The following is a 13,615-nucleotide window of genomic DNA, read 5'->3' as shown; positions in this document are numbered from 1 at the left end:
CTTCACCATGTGGGTGAGACACAGGTAAATTCCGTATTCATGCACAGATAATTTTCCCGACAAACCTCATTACAGATATGCAGATAACCTAATTAAATCTGAAGAACCGTGATCCCAGTGTGGATGGAGGACCATGGACCTGTGCCATGAGGCACTCCTTCGGCAGCTCCCTGGGCTCCAGGCTCCGGCACAGCCCTTTCTCTTTCCCAAAAGCAACTGTTCTGAGATCAGCACTTCTGAGGGAAGGTGTGATTTCCAACAGTAGACAGGTGAGGGCAGAGAGGCTTTGTTATCTGCCTGACATTACACAGGCAGAGAGGAATCTAGCTGGAACCAGACACAAATGTGCCTGATGTTCAAGTCCTTGTGCCTAACCACTGGTCACGCTGCTTTTCTGGGTCAAGTTCATGGTGCCGAAAGGAACACAGCATGAAACACGACCATGGTTATTATGGTCTGAGCAAGTCTGGAGAGGCAGCTCAGGCCTCTTTTATGCCCAGTGGTTTCTCTCAGGAGGAAAGACATTTAGGGAGCAGAGACATTTAGGGCACAGAGATGTGGCCTCACCTAAGCAAACCTCAACATCGTAGGATTTGAGCTCACCAGAGTCAGTGCATGGTGGGGAGAGGAAGAAACCTGATCAAAAATTAACCCCTAGTGGCTTGGGTCAGTTGCCACTCAAGTCTGAGGACCAATTCGATCTTTTGTCCTTGGAGTGAGTGACAGCAGCTCAGTCCATGCCTCAAGAACTCAGCCCAAAGCATTTCCCTGCTGCACAGTGCAAAGCATCACTGCTCCCACACACACCCCCTCCTTTGCTGTGGCAGGCATTACTAATTGATCACAGAGCCCTTTCCAGATGAGCATCAATCAACTTTACAAAGAATGTCCCTGGAATGTGCAGAGTCAAAGCTGTTAGTGTCACCCTTCTCTGAGAGATGCAGGACCCAGGCAGTTGGACAGGCTCTATCGAGAAAAGCCACAGGAAAATACACTGAAGGGTGCAGATGCAGCGACATTGTGGTGAGTGGCAGCGCTGTACCAGCTCTGTCCTGGTTCTTTCTGCCTCAGGGAGGCGCCTGGGCCCATGAGTGGCAGCAGGCAGGCTTACCTTGGACTTGACGGCCAGGATGATCTTAGGCAGGGCCACTATGAGGCACTTGAGGGCGATGGTGATGTACTTCAGCACGAAGTCGGCGATCCCCACAATCCACAGCAGGTCAAAAAAGTCCAGTGTCTCCAGGTTGGGCTTCAGAAATATGAGGCTGGGGACGTTCAGAGAACCAAGTCACTCATTTAGACCTCGGTCCTCGGCAGCCTTCCCTCATTTGGCAACACACCGACCTTGGTGTCACACTTCGGTGGTCTGCTTCTCCATCTGCTACTGCTGTGTGACTTCAGATGGAACTCTTAACCTCTCTGAGCCTAGTTCCCTTGGGGATTACCTGACAATACTGGGCCGGAGCACCATAAAGGCCCCCACCATTTGAGTTTGTGTTGTATGTATTCATGTGTGTGCAGGTGTATATGTATGTACAGATGAGCCTGTACATGTATGTGGAGGTCAGAGGTCAACTTCAGGTGTTCCTCTGAACACCTTTTCTCTTTTTTGTTGACACAGGATCATTCACTGACCTGGAACTCGGTAATTAGGCTAGGCTGGCTGGCTAGAGAGACCCAGGGATGCCCCTGCCTCTACTTCCTCATTGCTATGGTTCTGGGAATCAATCACAGGTCCTTGCCTTTTGCCTACAGAGCACCTCCCCTTCTCCCCACTACCCCACCAAGCTCCCCCTTCAGTTTCATGTATTCAAAATAGTCTTCATAAAAAGGAGAAAGAGAGGAAACATGAAGAGAAGAACCCTGTGCTCGATGCCCTGTGTCCTATTCCCTGTATCATATACCCTGTGTCCTGTGCCCTGAGCCCTGTACCCTGTGTCCTATGCCCTGTGCCCTGTACTCTATCCTCTGTGCCCTGTGCCCTGTACTCTATGCTCTGTGCCCTGTACCCTATGCTCTGCCTTCTATACCCTGTACCCTGTGCTCTGTGCCCTGTGCTGAGGCCCACACTCTGTGCATCTCATGACTATCCTACCATACGGGACTCTGCAGTGAGCATGGCTGAGCTGCACTTCAGAGATGAGGGCTGAGGCTCAGGAAGCCAGGCAGACAAGGGCATCAGAACCAGACACACTTGCATTCACATCTAGGCTGGCTGAGTTAACTCAGAGTCTTCAGCAAATCAGGGCTCACTCCCTCTCCCCTAGCTTCACTGACAGGCCAGGATGAGATCACAGATGCACTGTAGACCCTGTGATTCAGTGGTGACGGTGGCAACGGAAACCCTGGGTTTCTGTCATTCCTCCCATTTTACTGATAAGAAAACAGAGGCATGGGAAAGTAAAGAAACATGGTCAAGTCATGCCACTGGCAAAACAGCGGTGGGTGTGCAGCTAGGCAACCCTGGCGGCAGGGGATGGTATCAACTAACCCAGGCTGTATAAGCTGAGTGTATGACCTGTGCATGACCAGACCAGGTCCACTGCACCTGTCTATACCAGGCGGGTTACAATCGTCTGTATATGACCCGGTGAGGGGCAAATCCACTTCACCTGTGCACAGCCAAGCGTGCTGCAAACACGACGCGCTGTTTAGGACCCTGCATCTTGGGTTTCATGCTCAGTTGCTGTACTTGCCTCAACAACAGGCAGTTTCCAAGCTGGTCCCAGTCCACGGCCCACACTTTGGCTCTGCTCCCCAACTTCCCATTCATAAGTTTTACAGCAGGCAAGCATCCTGTCTCCCTCTGTCGTTCCAACCCTGCTCAATTTGTCTCATCACTTTATCTTCCCTAAGCGTCCGAAAGGATGAAGCAGGTACAGAGGTCATCCACGCCATTCCGAGTGAGGACACTATGGTCCGGAGAGGCGGAGTCAACCTGCTCATGTGCCTCAGCTAGAGTGGCGCTAGCACTGGAGCCAGGCTGATGGGCACTGGCTTCTCTCCTCTCTTCCCGCTGGCTTGGAGGCTCTGTGTGATGGCCTTCAAGGCCCCTACCCGCTTCCCCCATCACAGGGAAACCCAGCAAACATGGAGAGATGTTTCCTAAGTGCCCAGGAAACCTAACAGGACAGAAAGTGGTGTGGGGTAAGCCCTGTACTCTAGCAGCTTCCGTGGCCCCAGGGACAAATCTGAGGCACTGAACACACTCTTGGGGCTCTCATCCTTTTCTGGGGACCCCAACCTCAGACAGACCATGGTGATGACACATGGTCTTCCTGTGTGCCTCAGGCTGGCCTTGAATTAACATTGAAGCTACTCTTGGGCTTCAGTGTGCCCAGTGCAGGGATGACAGGTGTGTGCCTACATCTCGATGGCTTTTCTTTTTAGCTTTTGGTGGCGGCAGTGGGGGGTGGAGGGACGATACAAAAGTGTTTCCCAACTGGGGCCGAGACTGGTGGCACCAGAAAAGACAAGGTCATGGCGCTGTGGCTTTTTCTGTTGCCCTCTCTGCCAGCATGACTCAGCCCTGGTCTGAAGAGGCCCCAAGTCTGTGTCTGGGAACAAGATGGCATGTAGAAAACAGCATGGGCAGGAACTGGTCTGACTGCTGGGAAATCTCACCTCTTCTGCTCTGTGGCAGGACCCTAGCGTCTGGATGGCCAGAGCCATGTAGAGTGTGAGTCAGGCTTTGAGAACTCCCAAGACTGCTCTGGAGCCTCCCTCCCCCACCACTGCTGCAGGCCTCATTCTCAGAGGGGGGGGGGACCGTTATTCATAATCCAAGAGCTCACTCTGTGTTTCCACCCTGTCCAGAGTTCAAACCTCCTCTCCACTCACAGGAATCCTGACCATTGCCACACAGTGAGAACATTCCGGTGAGATTCTCTTAACCTAAGACTCCCACTTGTTCTTAAGATGTTTTAAGATATTCACTCTGCCCACAGTAGCACTCTTTATCCTTACCAAACTGCTGAGGTTAAAACATCCCCCACTTGGGAAGGGGTGCTGGGACACATGTATTCCTTTCCGATTGTAGTGCAACACAAGTAATGGAACCCCCCCCTTAATCATTTAAGCCTGTAAATTAACATAAGCTTTCACCCACATCCGCCTCTCCTCCCACAAAACCGGAGAACCCATTAAACAATACGCCAGCCCCCCCTTCTGCCAACCACCATTTCTTCTCTACCATCTCCTCCTCCACTTCCCTTCCTCTCTCCTTCTTTGATACAAGGTTTCATCATGTGGCCCATCCTACCTCCCAACTTGAAATCCTCCTGCCTCAGCTTTCTCATACTGAAATATTTTGGATACACACAGTCATCCCTTGGCACCCATGAAGGATTAGTCCCAGGGTATCCCAAAGATGACAGGATACAAGTAGCCAGGACAGAGCCTGTGTGGGTTCAGTCCAGACACAACTGTTTCCTGTGTACTCTGTATCTGTGGTTCCGGAACACAGCTATGGAAGGCTGATAATTCATTAAATTATCACTAAAATTAATTCCACGTGGTCTTCCTCTTCTTCATGCAAAGTTGCATATCCACTGTTCCCCCCACCCCTGTCTCTCTCTGTGAATGTGTGTGTGAATGTGTGTGTGTGTGTGTGTGTGTGTGTGTGTGTGTGTGTGTGTGTGGGCAGGTGCAATCTGAGTTTAACCAGGGCCTGCGGCTGGCAGCCTTGCTCACATAGTGACAGTCAGCTATGCACCCAATCCCCGAGATGGCCCCTCTCACCTGCTGTAGAGCTGCTGGGAGCTAAAGGTGTAAAGGACGTACAGTGTGTTCCCTGCCAGGAAGGCCAGAATCCACAAGATGACCAGAACCGACCTCTTCTCCTGCAGAGAGAGTTGGGGGTGCTGTGAAGCCAGCAGTACTTGTGGTGGAACATTCTAAAATATTTGGGGTGTGTGCAAACTTCACGGTCTTTAAGGAAGCAGGTGAGGCAAGGTTTTGGTGTCTTTCTATCTCACTGGGACTCAAGAACTAGCCACAAGGAAGGTGAGAGGGAGGAGGACACTTGCTTGGAGAACCATCTAGAAAGACTGGAGCTCCCAGTCAGAGCAGAGACTCAGGAGTGACAATGGCTGGCTGTATTCTGTTAGCCTGCATTTGATCCACTCCCATTGGCTCCACCCTATCTGGAAGCTGCCCAACCCTGGACACGATACTTGAATGGGTGTAGCCTGTCTTTGTTACTTTGTGGGTTCTTTCCCCCCACTCTTTATCTTCCACATCATTTCACCCTTATCACTAGACAGGAGAGAAAGAAGGACAGAGGGGGAGGGAGTGAGAGAGGAGAGAGAGCACAACTACCAACAAACTGCAAACAGCACCCCCCCCACAATGACCAACCAGCACTGACCCTACCTAGCAGGGCCCCAGCATTTATGCACCCTCTGAAAGGTTCTCAGAATTCCAAACTTCACACAATCACTGAACCTATTTGCAGCTGACAAAATCACGCCTGTGCTAGAGCACAAGGCAAATCACAGTCAGCTGCTGCAAAGCAGCCCCATATCCCACACCTGGGATTAAAACAGAGACACTCCAATATTTCTGTCTTTTAAAAGAACCCAAAAATTCCAGAGTTCTCACTAGACATGGGTCCACAGCAGCACCCACCTCACGAGGTGGATTAGTGTGTGCACACACACCTGCTCTGCAGAAAGCAGTTTCTGTGAAACAGCTCACGTTAATGTCTCCCAGTAGACAGGGTGCCATGTTCAACCCTTCTGAGCTCTATCTCACTTAATCGCTTTGGTGGGTCTGAGCTGGTGTGCTGATAAACACACTCTAAATTGTAAATAATCATTAATAATACTTTCACTTGTTTGGTAGCCCAGCACATGGAGTATGTTGGTTGTCAGCCCCTCTGGACTGGCTGGGAGCAGGCCTGGAACCCCTGGCCTCCATATCTTCCCCATTCATCCCCTGAGTCCTGGTGCTAAAGGTGCAGCCACTGAACCCAGCTCTAGTCAGAGACAGATGAACTGTTTGTTTTTCTGCTACTGTCATAAAGGTGAGACGGTAACTCAAGGGCTTGTAAGTCAATGAACAATCTGAAGAAAAGCACCTACTGTGGACCTGAAGGTGCACAGAGTTATTGACAGCTCCAAGGCACCTACTGTGGGCCTGAAGGCGAGTGGAATTTTTAATTGTGTGTATGTGTGTGTGAGAGAGATGTACATGCATTCTTAACTGCAAGTGTGCACACACCACTATGTGTGTGGAGGTCAGAGGACGTTGCTGGCTGGAGGTCCTCAGCTTCCTTCCACCTTGTTGGCCACTGTGGCCCTTTGTCAGATCTGCAGTCTGCACAGCCGAGACACAGGAAATCAATCACTCTTGCAGTCATAGGGGACTCACCTTCAGGGACACCTGCTCCCGGAGGGTGGAGTTTGCATAGGCGAAGGTGCTGGCCATCCCGATGCACACAGCAATCCCTGTGGGAATAGCAGGTTGACATGGGGACATGATGGCTTCCGCCCACTCAGACCTCCAGCCTAGTCCTAGACCCTCAGCAATGCTGAAAAAAAAATCCACCATGTTTCTGGACTTGGTAAGGGGAGAACTGAGGGAGGAAGACCAGCTTCCAGGATTAGGCAGCAGGCTCGCTAGCAAGAATGCTGACTGACCCCTTCTCATCTGAGAGGGCTTAGGTCAGAGAGGGTTGTGCGGTGTAGCCAGACCAGAGTCCAAATTCCAGCTTTGTTACACCTACTGTGTTAGTGCAGGCAAGTTGCTGCCTGTGATCCCTTGCACCAAGGAGCCTGAGGTAAGAGGACACCAAGTTTGGTGTCTGCTGAGGAAGACACTGTCTCCAACAAACTGGTAAATAACAAAAAAACAACGACTACACTCAAGGACAACTGAGCTGCAAGGGCATGGCACAGTGGCACATACCCATCATTCTAGCATGCAGGGGGTGGAGGCAGGAGGATTGCTGCAAGTTCAAGGTGAGACTCAGCTACAAAATCACACTGACAGCCAAGGCTACAAATGAATCCTTGTCTCAAAAAATAAAAAACAAAACAAAAAAACCCTTAGACATAAGTTTGGCACAATTCAGGGTGAGACTTAAGGACACGCTGGCTTCCACACCCAGGGACAGAAGGGAAGGGAAGTAACATGGAGGGCTCCAGCTAGGAAGCGGGTGATAAAGTTGGCTAATCTCCCCAGAGAGGGGAAAATAAGAAACAAAAGATGTTCTCATTTGAGATTCTCTTTTTTGTTGTTTTGATTTTGTTGTTGTTGTTGATGTGTGTGAGTCTCTGAGCATGAGGCTACAGAGACGCGGTGTCATAAGGAGGTCGGGACAACCCTCAGCAGCTATCTTCTTCCCCAGGATCATGGCTGCTGGGGACAGAACTCAGCAAACGGGCTTGCAAGGCAAGCACCGTCACCCACTGAGGTTGTCTTGTATGGGAAGAAGTAACTGAGTCACATCTATAAATACTGCAGGGCAGAGGGGCGCCATCAGCGCTGCAGAGAGCATCGTGAAGTCACCAGTGAGTGTGCTATGTACCTGGCTAAGTACTATATGAGGCCCCGCCATGTTGACTACGACATGGGACATGGCACCAAGCAAGGGCTTTTACCTGTTGAGCCATCTTGCCAGCCCTGGTGATTTGTATGTGTGGCAGTGATACACACACTTGCAGAGCCCTTCCTTTATATGTGTTACACGCATGACCTCAAATGCATGCTCATCGTGACCTCACGAAGGACAGTCGCCCCTCCGAATCTGTGGAGAGTGTTCTGGGATTCCTGTCCACACCCAAATCTGTGGCTGCTACACTTTGACCAGGAAATGGCACAGTATTTGCACAGAAGGTACACGTACCCCCCTTTGTAGGTTAAATCACCTCTGAACGCTCACTGTGACGGAAATGCCTTACACTGTGCAGTGGATGAAATGTTGGAGGGGCGAGTTCAACAGACACACTCCCTTCCTCCCAAGTGTTGTGTGCTCGCATGTGTGCATTCACCTGGGACCCACACATTGACACCAGGTGTCTTTCTCCATCACACTCCACCTTAGCTTTTGAGACAGGGTTTTTCGATGAACCTGGCTGTCTCTGCCTCCCCAGTACTGGGATGCCAGGTGTGTGCCTAGCTGTTTACACAGGTACCAGTGATTGACAGAAGTTCTCACGCCTATGGGCAGGTACTTTACCTCCTTGAGCCCACCCCCATCTCTTCCTTGAATGTCCTATGGGTAGTTGGCTGAATCTACAGATGCAGAATTGGGAACTGAGAGGGACACCTGTTTGTACTTAACATCTATTTGAAAGACAGTCAGAGCCAGTGTCACTTAGCTCCCTAAAGCCTGATGCTCTTTCCTTCCTTCTGACAAATCTGCTAAAGAAGTTTCTATCTCAACCCCACTGGACTGAGAAGAAAACTGAGGGTCAGAGAGGCCAGGCCACTTGTTCAAGGTCATATAGTTAAGCTGGAAATTTGAACCCAGGGCTGACCCAAAATACCATGCACTCAAGCATGGTGCACCATGATTTCTATTGTCTGGTCTTGGCTCTGGGCATGCACAGTCCTTGGTGTGGACTGGACATGGCTCTGTGCATGCGCAGTCCTTCCAGGGGAGGGCGTGGCGGGCGTGGAGGGCTCGGCGCCCGTTGAGACTCACCCAGCTTGTGCTGGAAACACAGTTTGGCCAGCAGAATGAGGATAAAAGGCAGTCCTTTCTGAAGCCAGCAGATCACAGCCTTCAGCTCAGACAGTGCGGGTGCCGGAGTTCCAGGCTGCTCGTCAACCCCTTCCTCCGAGTGTCCACGGTGGTCTCCACCCATGTGCTGCAGCAGGGAGCCCCCACGGTGGGAACCATGGTGGAAGTGGTGGTGGGCCTGGCGGTGGTGATAGGTGCTTCCTTCGGTGCTTCGGCCACTGGCCTCGTCCCTGGTGGCCGGCATGGGGATGAAGACATCCCCGCCACCTGCTGTGGAGCCCAGCACCAGGCCTGCTGGGAAGGGGCTGGCAGGTAGGCCACCTGCCAGGCCTGAGAAGAGGGCAGGAGGGGAGGCCGTCTCTGCCTTCAGGCTCTCAAATACACCACCCTCATCCACGCTGGCCTCAGGGCTGAGTGCCTGGCTGCGACTTCTGAGAGACAAGATGATAGGGAAGCTAACATCAGACTTGACCCCAAACTCACACTGTAGATCAGTCTCTGTGCTGGGAAGGAGCAGAGTTAACTCCTCCACTATGTTGTCTAGAGGGGGCGGGGGAGAGGTCTGCACATTTGGAACGGATAAGGACATTAAGTATTTCCACAGTATTGAATCCTGAGAGCTTTATGGGAAGAGCGGTGAACCAGAAAACAAAAAAATCAAAAAACTATAATCAGATGCATCACAGACATCCAGAACTATGAGTGAAACAAACTTTCTTTCTTCATAACGTCATCCAGCCTGTAGTGATCTGTTTTTGCAACAGAAAGGCAGATCAGCAGACATGAGACAGAAAACTAGCACCCTCATGGGATGGATGGTGAGCACCAAGACCAACACTATGACCAACACAACTGTCTCCCCTCAAAATGCTGGATGCAGTCCTAGGCCCCCAACCTCAGAATGTGGCCCTATTTAGGGGAGGATCTTAAATAGTGGAAGCCAATCCAGAATGGCAGACGTCTCTGTGGGACAGACACATAGCAGGTGGAGAAGAGAGGCTCCAGAAAGTGGACTTTGTCCCTTGCAGCCTCCAGCACCACGAGACAGCAAGAAAGTCTGTGTGCGAAGCCACCAGTGGTACCAGCTCCAATAGGCTGGTGATCCCAGGACCTGGGAGGCTGAGAGGAGCCTAACTTCCTGGGCAACTTACCCTGTCTTGGGGAAGTGGGAAGAAGCTGCTCAGTGGTATGGCTGTGTGTTTCTGAGTGACTCACGGAATCTAGCCTGTATTAGGTATACATACTATCCCCATTTCACAGACAAACCAATGGAGGAACACACAGACACGCAAGCACTCAGTCACAGGTGAATTGCTGATGAGGAATAAGAACCAAGGGTGGATCAAAATTTTTGGCGGTGGGCCCTCTACCCTGACAAATCCCCTGGAGGTTTGAGCATGCAGGGGACGGGGACAAACTTGATTTGATTACTTCCTTTGTCCCTGTCCAGAAAGCACAATGCATCTTGCACAGAGCATGTTTAGCATCGCTGTTCGAAAAAATGAGTGACTCTTCTGGCTAGTAATTCACAGAGAACATCTTAGGGGCCACCTGCAGGGATTAGTGGGTAGGAGTGCTTGCTGCAAAGCCTGGGTTCAAATCCTAGGACCTCCACGTTGAAAGAGAGAACTGAATCCTGCAGGTAGCCCGCTATACATGGATAAATGGAATTGTTTAAAGCACTTGATTGAGTCTGGTATTTACAAAATTCACTTAATCGTGGGATTTTTTTTTTTTTGTTTTTTTTTTTTATCTGTGGAAAGCCTGCTACTGTTATACAGGACACAGAGGGCAGAGGAACAGGTTGGTCTGGAGAAACCTCGGGGTTGTTGCCTTCATAAGTTGGGCTTCGTGGTACATCATCCTAACCCTGGCACGGCTATTACTCTCCTCCCTGGGCTCCAGATAAAAATACTGATGACATTAGTGAAGGCAACAACAACAGACACCATGGCTATGTGCCTCGGAGGGATTGAGCTTTCTCTGCATTTCAAGAGCTTGGCTCAGAAAGCATATGTCCTGCCAGGTGCCCAAGCCTATATGGATGACCCCACCTTCCCAGGGGACTCTGGAAAGCCTCCCCAGAGCTCACCTGAGTTCCTGAGGCTCCAGAGAACTTCGGTACAAAAATAGGAAAAGCTCAAACCACCAAGGGCTTTTTTCCCCAAGTTAGCCTCCCTCCCCTCAGCCCCTCTCCTGTATCCAGCGGGACTGTAGCCTAAACGGGAAAGACTATTCCTTAGGGAGTTGGAGGCTATGCACTCCCAACTTAACCACTTTAAGAGCAATGGCTCTCACAGCCCAGGGGAATGGATCCGCCTGGATCTGAGAAGGCAAACTATGCAGCTGAAAGAGCCAATGAGATGCATCCATGGGTATTGGTGTCTGCAGACAATGCTGACTCCCACGAGCTGACCTATATGCCATGACATGCCTACATCCCATTCACTATAACAACACACCCAAGGCAGCCAGCTTTACAAAGAGAAAAGGTTTATGCTGATCAGTCTCGGAGGCCGAGAGAGCCAGTAGCAAAGCTAGTTCAGTGGCCATATTTGACCTCATCACCTAGTCGCTTGGTTGGTAGTGGTAGCAGCCATGTAAAAACTGGAGAGTCTTAGCAGTGGCTGTAATACCAGTACCTGGAGACAAATAAGTGTATAATGTAAATAAATAAAAATAAACGATATAATTAAAATTACAAATAAATAATTAAAAAATTACAAAATGTAATTTTAAATTATAAATAAACAATGTTATTAAAAACTATAAATAAATAATGTGATTAGAAACTAAAGCACAAAGTTTGATTGGAACAAATGGACCAAAGGTCAGATCCCAGCCCTGCCACTTCCTGGCTGTGTGACTTTGCTAACGGACCTGCCCTCTCGGAAGTACAGTCTCTTCAGGGTGCTCTTAGGGAGGTGTGGAGTATACCCTTGGTGCATGGTTGACAGCGTTTTATCTGCCATTGTTTCTGCCCCCAAAGATGTCCGGGTTCAGCTGAGAGCAAAGCTGTCCTCAGCTCTGAAGATTCCGTCTTCTTGCCAACCGGAAGACAGATATTGCACATGTGTCCTTGGGCTCCCAAATGCACTGTTACATCAGCAACTCTGACATTGCCTCTCCATGGCTGGAGAGACTGAGACCCGGAGGTGCAGCTTCCCATCAAAGACACCACAGCTGGTGCATCTGTCGCTGTTTATGACATGATGCCTGAGATTGGATACTGGTGTACCACACAGTCCTCTGGGAATGATGTGGCCTCTATCTTCCTGAAATCAGAACAGCTGCGCGAAGTCCTCACAAGACAGGGACACACACACACAGTGCAGGGGGACGGTCATCACATCAGACCCCGTCCCCTGCCCTGCCTCCTGCACCTCCACAGCTACCTGCTGCCTCAGGACGAGCTAGACAGTTTTCCGAAGGGAGGATTGCAGTGTAAGTTTCACCCCTCCGGACTCGGCTTTTTTGGTGACGCAGCTGCCTCGAGGTGCTCATTTTCCTGGATTCCCTGTCTCGATGTCTTCTAGGTACAGGAGACTGCTAACCCTACCCAGTTTTTACGTGGGCTCTAGGAATACAAACTGTTTCCCAGGCTTCCCTGGCAAGCACATTATCCACTGAGACAACCCAGTCCTCTCTGCCATGTTTGAGAAGTATATCACTGTCATCCGCACATGCAGCCGTCACTGCTAACCACGGCACTAGGTGATGAGGTCAAATATGGCCACTGATCGAGCCTTGCCACTGGCTCTCTTGGCCTCCGAGACTGTGATCAACATAAACCTTTTGTCTTTATAAAGCTGGCTGCCTTGGGTGTGTTGTTATAGGAAGGAAAAGCTGCCAAATACACTGCGAAGCAATTCTCTATTGGGTCTGTTTTATATCTCCAATAACTAACATTGATAAGCCCAGGGTCCCCAGATGGGAGGACATTGGGGTGAGAATAGGGGCGGAGACTCTTACCTTTCAGGTGGAATGTTGTCCGTGTTGCTACTGTGGCGTCTCTGCATTTTCCTTAGCACCTGAAAGCGGACACGTGTGTGAGCCACATTCCCCGACACACCCCTTCCTTGCCTGTTACCATGGTAACTGTAAATAAGTATCAGTCCTATATCACGTGACTGAGGTTCTCTGACATTTCTATCACTTCTGCCACACAATCCTCAATTTGGGTATTACTTCCCACAGGAGACAGGTACTGCCCCATCTCACAGTAAGGATACAGGAAGTCACAGGTAGAGGTGGCTCCTATGCAAAAGGAGAAAACAGCAAATGGGGGTGCAGTCAGGTGTTAGAGTGAGCAGTGAACAGCACACACTGCCCTTTAACTTGCTGTGTGACCTCAGACAAGCCAGGAACCTCTCTGTGGCTTCCCTATATTTCTGTTTTCTGAGAGGGAATGGAGCAGTGGAACCCAAGAGCTCCTTCCATCTTCCGTCTCTTGCATTTCATAAGTGAAAGAGCAAATCTCCATGGAGACACGTCACCTGGTGTGCTGCAAGGAGCCACATGGACCTCAGAACTCCATGTTGACTAAATGTGCCATGGACATTCAGGGTTCCTGATGGGATGGGGTCACTGGGTCCCAGAGAGAGCAGGCCTTTTCTTCTTCAGAGGGAAGCACAGGGCAGGAGACTCACTGGAGACATCAGACCTTGAGAGGCACAAAGCACTTGAGTGAACAGGCTTTGGGATGACTTGTTAAGAATAAGCTGGCAGAGGTGACTGGGAACAGTAACACCTGATCACATTTTCCCAGTACTTCCGGTGGCCTCTGAGCTATCCTCTGAGGCGCTGATGGTGGGTTATAGCCTTAATAGGTTTGTTCTACTCGCAAGCTATACATCCTGGGGAGAGGTAGCTCTGTGGATAGCATGCTTGCCACACATGCATGAGGACCTGAGTTTGATCCCCAGC

The 13,615-nt window shown here is 50.4% G+C and overlaps 1 protein-coding gene across 1 annotated transcript in view; it reads right to left on the bottom strand.

Annotated features, from left to right (window-relative positions):
• RNFT2 (ring finger protein, transmembrane 2) overlaps positions 1 to 13,299 on the bottom strand; it is a 45,179-nt gene extending 31,880 nt beyond the window's left edge. The window contains exons 1-6 of the mRNA XM_080940418.1: positions 13,186 to 13,299; positions 12,662 to 12,720; positions 8,651 to 9,120; positions 6,373 to 6,449; positions 4,741 to 4,841; positions 1,112 to 1,265 (exon numbers count right to left, since the gene is read on the bottom strand). Coding sequence (XP_080796544.1) covers positions 1,112 to 1,265; positions 4,741 to 4,841; positions 6,373 to 6,449; positions 8,651 to 9,120; positions 12,662 to 12,720; positions 13,186 to 13,209 — 885 coding nt within the window. The 5' untranslated portion in view covers positions 13,210 to 13,299. The remainder of the gene's footprint in view (positions 1 to 1,111; positions 1,266 to 4,740; positions 4,842 to 6,372; positions 6,450 to 8,650; positions 9,121 to 12,661; positions 12,721 to 13,185) is intronic.
• Between the last annotated feature and the right edge of the window lie 316 nt (positions 13,300 to 13,615).

Source organism: Micromys minutus, assembly GCF_963924665.1.
Source record: "Micromys minutus genome assembly, chromosome: 29".
NCBI lineage: Eukaryota > Metazoa > Chordata > Mammalia > Rodentia > Muridae > Micromys > Micromys minutus.
This window is presented reverse-complemented; position numbering and strand designations above follow the sequence as displayed.